At 41.3% G+C, this 13,984-nt stretch overlaps 1 protein-coding gene across 6 annotated transcripts in view; it reads left to right on the top strand.

Moving 5' to 3' along the window:
* CALD1 (caldesmon 1) overlaps nt 1–13,984 on the top strand; it is a 171,228-nt gene that overhangs the window by 153,812 nt on the left and 3,432 nt on the right. For all 6 annotated transcript variants that reach the window (XM_015627956.3, XM_015627960.3, XM_015627957.3 and 3 more), the window contains 8 exons: nt 640–889; nt 2,013–2,153; nt 8,531–8,574; nt 8,672–8,750; nt 10,023–10,154; nt 11,116–11,211; nt 13,567–13,647; nt 13,891–13,924. In XM_015627956.3, coding sequence (XP_015483442.1) covers nt 640–889; nt 2,013–2,153; nt 8,531–8,574; nt 8,672–8,750; nt 10,023–10,154; nt 11,116–11,211; nt 13,567–13,647; nt 13,891–13,924 — 857 coding nt within the window. The remainder of the gene's footprint in view (nt 1–639; nt 890–2,012; nt 2,154–8,530; nt 8,575–8,671; nt 8,751–10,022; nt 10,155–11,115; nt 11,212–13,566; nt 13,648–13,890; nt 13,925–13,984) is intronic.

Raw genomic sequence — 13,984 nt, 5'->3', positions numbered from 1 at the left:
TTTTCCTTTTCCTTTTCCTTTTCCTTTTCCCTTTTCCTTTTCCTTTTCCTTTTCATTTTTTTCCCCTTTCCCTTTCCCTTTCCCTTTCCCTTTCCCTTTCCCTTTCCCTTCCCTCCTCTCCTGTGGAAAGTTACCATTAATAATTCCCATTTCCTTACCAAAACCTCATATTTTCCCTATGAAATGTGAACCAAAGAGCTGATGAACCTTTCTGTTCATACATGCTGGTGGGGTTAGGGATGGGTGTTATAGGTTTTTTTTAGGTTTTTTTGGTTTTTTTTTAAAAAACATTGATGAGACTGGAAGATTCTCTCCCCTCTCCAATTTCCTCCTGTTTTCCCGGAGTCAAGTAAATGTTTCTGTCCCCAGAGGTGCTTGTCTTTATCCAGAAGGGTTCCAGAAGGTAACTCTGGAGAGCAAAGGGTCGGTACATCCTTTGTGACACACAGCACAGGGGTGGCACACGTCCTCAGCGCTGAACGTGGCACAGCTGCTCCTTGTACCTAACAACTCCTGATGGAAATATTTTGGGCCAGAAGGTTCTGGAAGGACCTTGGAGCGCCTGGCTGTGCTGAGCAGGTGGCTGTGGCCGGGAAGGGAAATGCCATGGCACCGTTTCTCTTTTCCTTGCCTTCCCAGCCGCTCGAAGGGGAGCGCGAACGCGGAGGAGGCCAAGCCGGGCGTGGAGGCTCTGAAGAGGTTGGAGGATCAGCGGCGCCGCCGCGGCGAGAACGAGAGCGAGGAGCTGGAGAAGCTGAAGGAGAAGCAGCAGGAGGCGGCAGCAGAGCTGGACGAGCTGAAGAAAAGGCGGGAGGAGCGCCGGAAAATCCTGGAGGAAGAGGAGCAGAAGAAGAAGCAGGAGGAGGCCGAGAGGAAAATCAGAGAGGAGGTAAGTGTGAAATAGGGAGTTTTGGTTTATTCCATTATTTCTATTTTATTTCCACTCTCCTCACATTAGTTGACAGCTCTTTGCAGCATTGTCTAGTGAAGACCTGAGCAGCATCCAGAGTAGGAAAAAAGGTTTTAATTCTAGCCTTAGGAAGGACAGGGCTCCAATATCTGTTTCCACGAGTCAGGATTTCAGCTGTGATAGCTGCAAAGCTCTTATCTTCTTGGGGATTCAAAATCTTGGGGCAGGGCTATAGCCACAGAATTTTTTTTGACGTTATATACAGATAGAATTACAAAGTGCATGTCAAAATTTATCTGCTGCAGATGGGCTGGAATGCTAATGTTATATATAGTTACAATGGGCTAGATCTCATTAGGGAGATATTCTTGTCTATTTAAATATTGAGTATCCAACACATCTGTTTTCTTGTACTTCCTCTGCCAAGGGGCTCTACAAATAGGATTTCCAAGTCTCTGGTGCATCATTTAGGAATCCTAGTTGTTTGGAAAACAAATGGTAAATGAATAATACTGATAGTATCTGGCAGCTGAATGCCAATTCCTTTAATGTACTGAGCTCTTTCCAGCAGAGCTCAGTAGCTGGCAGGATTGCACAATACCCTGCTGGCCAGACCCACTGACCAGTGCTCACACTGGGGCTGCCTTGAGGGTTTCTGGTCTGACTTGTAGCTGGTGAAGCAAAACTCAGCTCTGGAGGGAGATCTGCAAGCATTTAATCTTGGGTTCCTTGGCCACCTACTGATTTTTCCATGTTAAATATTAACCTTGGCACAATAAGTGTCAGAGTGGAGGGTCAGAAGAACAATACCAGTGTGACACGTGAGAATACAGAGGAATTGAGCTCGAGTCTTTTTCTCTGTTTAAGTGGAACTGCATGACAGATAAATTTGGTGACTTGACTGTGAGGAGGATCTAGGGCAGATCTAATTGTGTTCCTGGCATCCTTAACACTCTGATGGATTGGCATTAACACCGTTATACATTTCAGGCAGATCACTGAACTTTTTCAACTGGCATAAAAAGCTGTTTTTAGAAAATCTGGTAAATGTTTGCAGGGCTGTGATGGTGATGTAGTTCTGAAAGTTCTGATATTTTTTAAGGAGGAAAAGAGGAGGATGAAGGAAGAAATCGAACGAAGAAGGGCTGAAGCTGCTGAGAAACGCCAGAAGATGCCAGAAGATGGTGTATCTGAAGACAAGAAGCCCTTTAAATGTTTCAGTCCTAAAGGCTCATCTCTCAAGGTAACCTCCCCATTAGCATCTATTTAAAAACATAAAAACCATAAAAAACAATGGGGTTTGTAGTCCAAACCAACAATCCAACATGAAAAGCAACCAGACCTAAGAAAATGCTTTGATAGACTTAGCCTGAACCCTCTGGCTGAAAGACTTCATTGGGATGATTGAAAATTTAGAGTTCCTTCCTAAAAATAGAGACTAGACTGGCAGCTGTCTCTTCCTGATGAAGAATCTCCAAAAAGGATCTTCAAGAGAAAATTATTTTTGAAACCTTGAGCTGCATTACTGTGTTGTTTTTAATTTATTTTAGCAGTGCTTTGTGAGCTGGAGGAGAGACATAGAATCATTTAGGTTGGAAAAGATCTTTTAAGACCACAAAGTCACAAATGTTCCCTCACTCCTTCCACATCCACAGTTATTTTCTTGCTTGCCAGATTACTTTGTCCTTAAGCATATTCAGCCTAATCATCATTAATTGTAACTGAGCTGTATGGGAATTCTAGCTTATGTCTAATCCCCCTAAAAATAACATCTAGAAGTACTGGGCTGGATTTCATTTTCTTACATAACAAGAAATACAAACCTCACCCTTCTGTTGCTGCAGGATTTCTAAATGGCCTTTTGTGGCCTATATTATATTAGAAGTGTGATAAATCAATTAAATGGTCTTTCAGCATGGAAGAGGAATCCTGGCCCCACTGGAATTATTGGGAGTATTGTTTTGGAATTCAGTCCAGTTCCTTTCTCAGCTCAAGCTCAAACTGCAGACCTATTAATGTTTTCAAGGACATTTTCCTTTTTTCATTTTGCTTCAACAGTCATCTAAGAATCCAAAATGTTTGTCAAAAAGGCCACTTAGTGGGAGCTAGGAGAGAAAAGAACCAGGTAGCAGCTCATTGAACCATGAACTGGATCTCCATGAGGTTAAAACTGTAACTGTTGAGTGAAAAATTGCATTTGGACAAAATCAGTTTTCCACTCACAGAGAGCTACACTTTGGTCCAATCTGGGGATTCAGGTCTGTTTTGGGTCCAGTTCTAGCAAACTCAGAGTCTAAATGTTTTTGAATGGATTTGCCTTTTGCTTTTAAGACACATTTGAATGCTGGAACAGAATGCACACAGCTGTAAACAAAGATTGCAAAGCTTCAGGACTTGCCCCAAGTAGTTAAACCTGGTCTTGCCATTTTGGTTGCTAAAGATGATGTCTAAAACAGACACCATAAATGTACAGCTTCTTCCCAGCCCTCCTGGGAGGGCTTCCTTTCCTTCTGTTTATTGAGATATCTTTTATGACATTCATTTGGAGCTTTAATTCACAGAAGGCTCAGAATGGAGGAAATTGTACTTGAAAACACAAAGTGAAAAGGATATTGATCCTAATTTTGGGGAAAGTGTGAAAAAACACCAGACTTGGCAGGAGGCTAAAAGCTTTCAGATACCTTTTGTGCTGATGCTACACTATTTTAAATGTATTTTCAGAGGAAAGCTGAAATTTTTCAAATGTTATTAGGCATCCAAGGTACAATTTTTTTTTTCCTTTTTTTGTGCTGGGTTTTGTGTCTTGTTAGGTAGAAGCTGTTTGCTACAAAACCTGATATATGCAGCTCTAGACATTTTTTTCCTCTCTGTTTCTCTGTCTGAGAAATTGGTGATACTCTGCAGATTCCAGTCCAGTGTCTGTGGGTGGCCAGTGTAGATATGCAATACTCTAGAAGTTCACACCCTAAAACTGTTTCTTGGCATTCTGTGGTCAAGAGCTGAGGGGAGAGTGATCTCAGTTTATTAACCTGATGTGAAACTTGATGTCAAAACTCAGTAATTAGAAGAAAGTCTATTTTGTTACCTTTAATTTGGACTGACTTCTCAGGCTGGTCTCAGCTGCTTGGTACGCAGCTCTCTCACTGTCTGCTCTGCACTGCCCAAGTTATCTTTTGATTTGTAAAGCATCTGGCACAGGTTTTCTCCCTTGATGGATGTATCATCTTGTTAGATCTGCCATGAGTCATGTGAGAATCCCACATGCACCGTTGTGGGTGGGTGGTTGGAATTAATACTGAAAAAAGGGAGGTTCAGTATTAAAATAAAATAAAAATGTGTGATACATGAGCACGTTCTGACTTCTCCTGGGTCACAATCTGGCAAAGCACCTTTTTACTCTTTCCCTGTCCTTCCTGATGTGATAAGCTTTTGGGAAGAAAAAGAAGTTCATAGGAGTGGCTAGTGTGAGGAAATTTGAGTGTGCTGATTGCCAAGGGAGCTGCGAGAAAAAAGGAAAGAAGGGAGCTTAAGTGAGCAGCAGTGTGGGATATTGGCATCCTCTGGATGCTGCAGCTGTCCCTCAGGCAGGACTAGGCTGGGAGACAAAGATGTGCAGCTCCTCTCCATGTATGACACAGCTCTTGGATGCCCAAAAGGAAATATATATATATATATATGTATACAAAACATGCATACGTGCTTATATTTATACAAACCTTCTGGGATTGTCTAGTCTGACCTCTAGAAATCACAGTTGTGACAAGTCCTGTTGTTTTGACTGGTAAATACGGTAAAAAAAATGATAATTAAGGTTTGTTTCCCTCAAACCTGAGACACTTCTTCAGCAGAGCCACCAGAAGTGGAGTGACAGCACGAGGGTTGGTTCCTTCTGAGGGGACAGTGAAAAGAAAACATGCCAAATAAATGCAGGCCAAGTTCATCACTAGCTCAGGGACAGAAGCAGCCTGGATTTCTCAGGGCTGGGTGAACACCCTGTGGGCTGCAGTGGTACCAAACTTCTGTTCAACCTCTGTCCTGTATCTTCATTTTTTTAAAAATAAGAACAAAGCTTGGAACAGCCCCTGCTGCTCTCACATCTACCTGGTGCTTGTCCTTTCCTTAATATAGCTGATTCAAAACATGATGCACTCAAAGCATGAAATTTCCTGCAAAATCTTTGATCATTTTGCTTTTTAGAGGAGTTCATTCCTGGTGTTTTCTTTGGGAAGGAAGGTTACTGAGTCCTTGTGTTCTGTCAGGAGAGAACAGGATATTCCAGTGCTAATTCTCCTCTGGGGGATGAACACCACCCCTGGAGAAATGCAAAAGCAGTTGGGTGTTGAGGGGATGGAGCAGTGGCAGGAGGCTGGGATGTCCCAGAAAACATATCCTGGCAAAGAGGGGCTGATGTGCCAGCCAGAACCCTCTGCAAGACACTGCTGACAGCTGAGCCAGAAGATAGGACTTTTCAGAGACATTCTTTTCTTTAAAGGCCTGTCTTGTCCTATCTGATTATTGCTCTCAATACCTGACAGCTGGGGCAGTGACTGGAAAGAATTTGCACACAATCTATTCTTGTGGCCGAGGGAAAACAGAACGCTAGGAGCAGGATGTGTGATGTTTGTTTTTCCCCATCTTTGATGCTGATGGCAGCACTTGAGTCTGGAAGGTAAACTGAGCTAAATTCTAAATTGGCACACTCTGCTGAGATGCTGCTGACAGCAGGAAAAAGCATAACTGTGTTTAATGAAGCAAGAGACTGTGTTAGCCACTCAGGGAGGATAAGGAGAAGCTTCTCCCAGGGACTGCTCCTCCAATGGATTCCCACTAGGTCCTTCCACATGTTGGATATGAGGTAAAATCAAAATACAGGGTTTCATTTCTCCCTCTGTTCATTTTTTATTCCCCTTCCTCCCTGACACATTTTTTGAGAGGAGTTTTCTATGGATCCGTTTGCGAGTTTCTGTTGTGTAATATCCAATACCCAGTTTAAAACTCCTAAAAATGGTGCAATACCTTTCTGTGAAGAGTGTTTTACTGGGAATATCCAATAGTTTTTGTTTCCTGAGTCATGATCTCATATTGTGTGTTAACTAATTCTTTCTGGTCATAATTTAATTAGAGGCTGGCAGGTTGACTTTTTTGAGTGTGTGTTCTGAAAGTATTCCATGGTGACAAAACACAGCCCATGCTATTCAACAAGATCCTGTTCAGATGAATACAGTAAAAAGATTATTTTTATTTCCTGGTCTGAAACTGAGAAAACATCTTTTGTTAACCACCTTGCTTTGCCTGTTTCTTTTACAGATCTATTTTGTCATACTGTTCACTGTATGTGCCAAATGTTTTAAGTTCTTTGCATGGAGTTTGTGTGATGTGCAGTAAATGACCTTTAGGTGTTTCTGTGCAGTGTAAATGTATTTGACTTATTTGTTGAATACACCTGTGCATGGGTTTGTTTGCTCTGGGTGTATTTGATGTCTGCTTCTGCTATGTTTTGGGGAGGATATTCCACAATAAATCCTCACACAAATGTGCAGAAGATATTTTATCCCTCTGTGCAAGGCAGAGGGCCTTGCTCAGTTCTTAGGGTTTCTTCCTGACTCCTTCCAGTTCATTTTCTGGTTTTGCTTTTCCACTTTTCTCTTCTGAACAACCCCTGACCTTTTCCTGATCCCACAGCTGGTGCTCTGAGAGCCTCTGTTACCAGTGGGTGAAGAATGACCCCACTTTTGTCCTTTTACTTTACAGGGATAATATTCCTCTTCCTTCCCACCTCTTCCACCAGTGCCCACTCAAGTCTGTGCAGAAGCATCTCTCCTACCTGCACATAAAAGAGAGTGAAGATCCTGTAAATGAATTATTGGGCAATATCCTTGAGTCCTGGTTCTTTGGGATAGTCCATGTTATTTGTCCCTGCTTCCCACCAGGGTTTCACTGATGCAGCTGGGGACAAGCTGGGGACAAACTGGGGACAAACTGGGGGCTCTTGCTGGAATAACTCATCATTTGGATGCATTGACACAGAAAATCAGGGGAAAACTTCTACTATACCTCAGCAGACGTGAGGCAGCGTGTTTGAGGTGACCATCCTTGGTCTGTTTGGTCACTTTTGAACCATTTCCTTGCTTTTTGTGGCATTGCTGCACTCCTGTGGGTGAAAGAGCTGTAACCTGTTCCTGTGGGTGTGCAGAGCTCCTGCCGTTCTTTTGCTGCCACCTTGTGATATCTCTCCACTGAAACAGGATTTGTCCTAGCAAATCCCATCTTCGCACTCAGGACTGCTTTCAGCTCGTGTTTTGGCAGCTAAAAGTGCTCATGGAAACTGCTCTGTAAATTGTGTGTGCGTTTTAGAGCTTCAGAGGTGCCTTTGAGCAGGATGGGTGGTAGCTGGAGTTCCTCCAGCGAGCTGGTTTGGCAAATTCTGCACTCAAGTGAACTGAACTTTTGCTTGCAAGGGCTTGAGAAATAAACCCTGCATGCCCTTTGATGGGATTGCTGTGGGATTTGGTGTTCTGGGATAGCCTGGGATGCTAAAGGCACTGGAGAGAACCATTTAAAGGAAAGGCTGTCACTGCCTTGTGTTAAAGGCACGAATGCCAGAGCAGTTTTACTTCAGTTAAAGTAAATTGAACATGGTCAGACCCTGCTGGGACTGGGGAATCCCCAGGAATCCAGCCAAGGATGATTATTAATCATTTCAATCCCCTGGAGCTGCTTGCATGTATTTTACTTTTAAGTGAAACTGTAGAGCCTGGGGTGAGAAGTGGGACAATGCAATGTGGATAAGACTTGAGGAAGTTTGATGAAAATATTTCTTGACCCAGAATACAAATAGTTGCACATACTCCCCATTTCCCCACTGTGAAATGTTCTAAAACTTTATTCAAGGATGGAGTTTTCTGTTTTCAAAGTATTGAGAGATTTGACAGAAGTCATATGAGACCTTCATGAGTCTTCCTCCCTGGAAATGTCACAATATTTTCCTATTTTCAGAGTAGAAAACAATGATGAAATGTCAGATATCAGGTTGTATAATAACAGCTGGTAGATACTGATTCAGCAGTGACCCTGCCTGAAGGTGAGCAGGGTTTATACTGATGGGTGTTTTGGAGCTCAAATTTAAATTGTTGGTGTCCTCCAAAAACATGAGTAAGGGAGGCTTTGTGGCTGAGCTCCAAACCTGGCCTGGTCTGATGTCTCATCTCAGAAAAACTTGATTTAATTTGCTGTCTGTATCAAGAGATACATCCTTGCTCTTGTGTGGGAGATGTGAGGATGACACAGGTTTTAGTGGATCTCAGTCCCTTCCACGAGACAAACTCCTTCCCATTTCCTCTTTCTGTGTTGTTCATTTATTCTCCTGTTACATGTGAGGCACTGAAGAAATCTGTAGGGTGCAAACATTCATGGAGAAAATACATCCATTTTTATGAATCTGCAGCACAAGAGGCTCCTATCTATAAAACCTTTGTTTGTGTATGTCTGTGACATTTCTGTTGGAATGTATCTCTCTCAGATTGACTTTTTTGACATTTGAAATGACGTTTCAGGCTGGCCTTGCACAGGCTGGCTCTTTATTAACTTGAAACTTAAAGCTTTTGTTCCTCTCTTTTCTAGATAGAGGAGAGAACGGAATTCTTGAACAAATCTGCTCAAAAGAGGTAAAGCAAAGAAACAATAAGTTTATTGCAAACAGTAGTGTTTAAGTGGAGAGAAAATAACTCCTGCATTTATTTTTTTTTTCCCCACTTCCTATAGTGGTATGAAACCCACCCAGACAACAGCAGTTGTCTCAAAGATTGACAGTAGACTTGAGCAATACACCAGTGCAATTGAGGTAAGTTAATTCCAGTAAATGGATCTGGTTATTAATTACTTTGTGGCCTTTAATCAGCCTTTGTTTCACTATTCAAGAATTGCAGGTGTTTTTTTTTGATCACAAACTCTTCTTTAATGTGACTTCAAGAACAAAATGCTTGAGGCACACCTGTAACCAACACCTAGAGGTGTATCTAAAAACCTCAGGTTTGTGTCTTCCCTTTCTTGCTGCAATTTACTCTGTTCTGTAAGCTTGCAGTAGCTTTGGAGGGTTCAGTCAGCACCTTGAGTCAGTCACATCCTCTGCTTGATGAGAGGCAATCTCTCATCTCATGACAGAGATGTGTTCTGTCAGCACAGAGCTGGTGGTCATCCTGAGCAAAGCTGGCCTGGCAGATTATTTAGAAGAACAAGGACCTGGCTCAGTGCTGCTGGCTGCCACCTCACAGTGAAATTCCTTGGCAAAGACATACTCTGCAGAGAAATGACAAAAGGGATGTCAGAATCACATCAAAACACAGAATTTGACCCCAGGTGGTTTTGGCAACTGTGCCTAAGAGCCAGAACTGAGAGCTTTTTCTGTCCAAGGTCAAATAGGAGATTGATGCTGCTATATCCAGCTGCCATCTGACCTGAAATATTTCCTTTGCTGAGCTTCTGATACATCCATAAGTTGCCAAATCTGACTTGCTTTGCAATTAGAGAGGCAAAGCATCACTCATACAGGTTCTTATTCTCATCAAACCTATGATATGTAAAATGTGCAAGAACTTTGAAAAGAAGGAAGAGGGTGAATTTGGCCTGGTGTTTTTAGTGACCATGCAAAAGACACATTTCCCAAAAAAAACACCCCAAAAAAACACCCCAAAACTCTCCACTCTGAAAGAACACCTTGTTTCAAGCACACTGTAATTGCTGAGATTCACCCCTGCAATGCTGAGGTTCAGTTTTCTGGGGCAGATGGAGCAGTGTGATGCTGAGTGACAGAGCAGCCTTTCCCCCTGCCTCTGCAGAAGGATTTCCCTAGCTCAGTCCCTAAAAGAGCCAATTTTCCAGGATCCAGGTGCCAACTATGATTTTAAAGCCTTGGGGCAGTTGTGTGCAGAGCTAAGGTTTGCCATGGGTTTTAGGAAGGCAATATACGCGAAAATAAGCGAGCCAAAAATAAAATGTTTAAATAAATATTTAATTTTTTAAATTCATTTTTTTAAAAAAAGAAAAAAAATTATATATATATAAAAAAAAGCCACTTTCACAGCTGGGTGAACACCAACTGGCAATTCTTCCCCAGGGCACAAAGGCTTCAAGACCAGCTAAAGCTTCTGACCTTCACGTTCCAGCTGAGGGTGTCCGCAATATCAAGAGCATGTGGGAGAAAGGGAATGTTTTCTCATCACCTTCTGGGACAGGAACACCAAATAAGGTATGTGCTTAATTAAACCTAGTGATTATAAAGGATTATGCTCTGGATCTGACCTTGCTGTTTGTGTTCCTCTGAGTGAGGCAGCCTGCTCCTGTTGACATCACTGCTGAAGAATATCCCAAAGGATCCTGAAGACCTCAGAAATCCACAAGATGGTGTGGCTGCAATATTAAATATAATGGAAGAATTTAGTGACCTACTGAGCTCAGTTATGAGACATTCCAGAGCCACATTGGATATCTTAGAAAAATACATCTGGGGCATTCAAGCAGAGTACAAAGAAATTCTTTGAGTAGGGCAAAATTCTTCTGGGGAGCAGAAGAGATTTGAATAGGCAGGATAAGGATGATATTTTCTAGATAATTCATAGAAGTATTTGTGAGGCCTTTATCTTTTCTATGTAAATCCTTAAGGCAACATTTTCATTCTGCAAATTGATGTGAGTTGCTGAGCATTTATCAAATGGCAAATTGATGAGCCACGGATTGAAGTGGGTTATTACAGACAGTAATTACATTTTATTAATTTGTTCTTGCCTTTTAAAGATTTACTGTTTTAAATTCTAGGCCACTTCTTAAAAGTACCACTGTGTGCTTTTTAAAAAAAAATTAGTTTAACAAGAGAAAAAAAGTAGATTTGAGCTGATGTTTTCTCTTTAAGCTAAAGATTTTTGGAGTTTGGGCTTGTGGTAGAAACAACACATTTATTTATTTTATTTTATTTTATTTATTAGTCTGATATTTATTACTGGGGTAGCAGTAAAGTGGAGATGTTTTTGTATAATTTTTGAGACCTAGAGGGCAGCAGCACTGTGTAATTCATAGGGACAATGTCTCTGAGCCAGCCACAGGCTCAGTGAGGACCTCTCTGCTAAACTTGGCTTTGCTTTTAAATCCAAACCATGGTAAACAGAGCAAAAGCCATTCTGAAGGTGTTGTAACTGGATTTTATCATTTTGCAGGAAACTGCTGGACTGAAGGTTGGTGTCTCCAGTCGTATCAACGAGTGGTTGACCAAGACCCCAGAGAGCAACAAATCCCCTGCTCCAAAACCTTCTGTAAGTGAACTTGGAACAGCCTTCTCTTCTCTCCTGGGGCAGAGGGAGCTTCCTCCACCAGCTGATGGTCTTGGGAGGAACTCTGTGTCCTCTTGGAAGCCCACAGAGACTCCTTGGCAGTCAGAAAATGGGGAGAGGAAACAGGGAAGTTCTCATCTTAAAGCTCAGAGAAGCAGAGGATGACTTTAACTCACCACCTGTGAAAGGTTTACATTTAGAATTCACATTTACAATTTAGAAATGACCAGCCACAGACCCTAGGCTGCACACTTGCACACACCTGGAGTTTGGCCCTTGCCCTGTAAAAAAAATCTTCCAAGTATGTTTTAAAACACAGCTGGAATAATTTAGTTCTTTCTGAGCCTAAATGTACCTCCAAATGAAGGCCCTTTAGCCTGCCCATTAATTCAGGCAGAATCAGAGCAGAAAATACTGTTGAGGTATTTATAATAAACTCATTATTTCATTATTATCACTCAGAATGTGGGAAGGAGCAGCAAGAGGTAACTGTGGGGTGGGGAAGGGTAAGGATGAGGAACCAGAATGTGGATGTCCATATTGGAGAATTGTTTCTGATGTTGATGATTCAGCTCCAGGATTTTTTTTCAAGAACTGATTTCTTCTCATATCCTTGTGCAGTGTTTTTCTGCCAGTTCACCTGCCCTTTATAAAAAGTGCAAACACTTTCTCAATTCACACTCCTATTTGTCCTAAAGAGGAGTTTGAAATTTGCAGCGTTGTCCACTATAGGACCCTGCCTCCAGATTTTTCTCTTTCTTTTAAGTTGCATCTTTTAGTCAATGTAAAACTAATCTCTTGTTTTTCCCTCAGCCAACTGTTTCTATCTATGTCTTAATTTCCTTCTTTCTCAATAGATTGCTCTTTCTTCTTTCAATGTCTCTGCTTGAAGGATCACGCCCTCCTCCTATTCCTCTTCTTTGGGGGTCTGTTTGCTAAGTTGGTCAGGTAAATCTGTTTATAATTGGCTATGAAGGTTTATATACATCTATAATGTGTGATTTTTACTTTTTCTTAGTCAGGATAAATCGAAGGGAAGCCCAGAATTTCTTATTTAGCAAATAACTTCTCACCTCCATCACATTCTGCCAGAGAACATTCAAAGTTTTTGTGACCATCAAGATTCTTGTGGGGTTTGAATATTGAATATTTGAATTCAGGGGCAGAGCAAATATTTCAGTTTTACCATGAACCTAAATCACAGATCACAAATCATTTCAGGACTATGGAAATGGGTTTGTGATCAGGTCAAAGCTGTCTGCTTTCCTCCTTCTTTTGTTAATGACCTCCCTTTTTAAAGTGCAGAATTGGCTGCAAGTTCTGACCATCAGCAACCCTGTGTGGCTGCAAATTCTCACCAGTTCTCTGCAAAATACCCCTTGCAGGAACCTCATTCCCATTCATCACTGAGCATTTTACAGGTAGAAATTCTCATGTGCAGAAAACTTCCCTCCCTACACCCCTGGATGGCCAGCAGGAAATCCTGGAGGTTGTGCAGGACTGGAATACTTGCTGAAAAGGAGAGCACTGATATCCAAAATTGAGTCTCTTATTTGCCATGCAGAGGTAGATACCAATCCATCTCCCCAGCAGATGTCATTTTCATTTGCAGCCCTCCTTTTCCCCAAAAAATAATTGACATTTTTATAGAGTTTTGGTTAAAGTCTCCATAATACACTCATTTTCAGAGAATACTACTATTCTTTAATTACTTTACCTCTGTTTTGGTATGTTTTTTTCCTGTCAGGCTAGTGATGGGCACATCCTAAGGTTGCAAAGGATGCAAGGGAAATTAAAATGGATATGAAGGACTACAGTGATAAGTGCTGAAACCTGTATTTAAGGATGTAGGATCTGCTTTTCTGTTGTATTAAAAGTCTAACTCAAATTTTTTGCACAATTTTAAAAATAAAATATTTTGATTTTTATCTAAAATAACCAAGACAAGCTACTTTTGAATTCCTCCCTAGCAGAAATACTGTCCCTGAGAAAATGTGGGGGTTTTTTCTGCAGAAATTGGATTTTTTTTTGTTTTTTTTTTGTAAAAAACTGATGGTGCAGTTCACTACACTCCCTAAGTTGAGCATACTGAGTAAAGGCCAGTCTGTGCCATATGAAATAGATGCAACAGAATTGTTTTTTGTCTTAAAACATGGATGTGTTTGGAGTTATTTTGTGAAATATTATTCTTTATAACTGATAAACGATGTAATATTTACCTCTAGAGGATGTTCCTCAAATTCTCTTGTGAGGAAGTTGCATTCTAACCTTTTCTGTAACAAAGGAAAATAAACCTGAGCTAATGTTGGTTTCTGTTCTCTGACATTTAAAATACAGGATTTAAGACCAGGAGATGTATCTGGCAAACGCAATCTCTGGGAGAAGCAGTCAGTGGAGAAGCCAGCAGCTTCTTCTAAGGTAAAAACACTTCTGGGAGGTGTTGAGATGAAAATATTCTGTTCCTCACCCACCTTTTTATCTAGAGCAAAAAGCACAGTGAGGTTCAGAAAGCAGTGTCTGGCTTTTATATTCCTGTTTGGCAGAGCTGTGTTATGTGTGGACATCCATCCTTTGCATGGGGTTGATTTTCTATTCCTGTTATGAATAGCAATGTTCTCCTACATGGGATTTTAATAATGGCTTTTTTGCTTTTTCAAACAGGTATCAGCAATGGGGAAAAAATCAGAGACTAATGGTAAGTAATGCCCATAATACACACATTGCACCTGTTTCTATAGTTGAATATCATATATTT

The sequence above is a fragment of the Parus major genome, chromosome 1A (genome assembly GCF_001522545.3).
Source record: "Parus major isolate Abel chromosome 1A, Parus_major1.1, whole genome shotgun sequence".
NCBI lineage: Eukaryota > Metazoa > Chordata > Aves > Passeriformes > Paridae > Parus > Parus major.
This window is presented reverse-complemented; position numbering and strand designations above follow the sequence as displayed.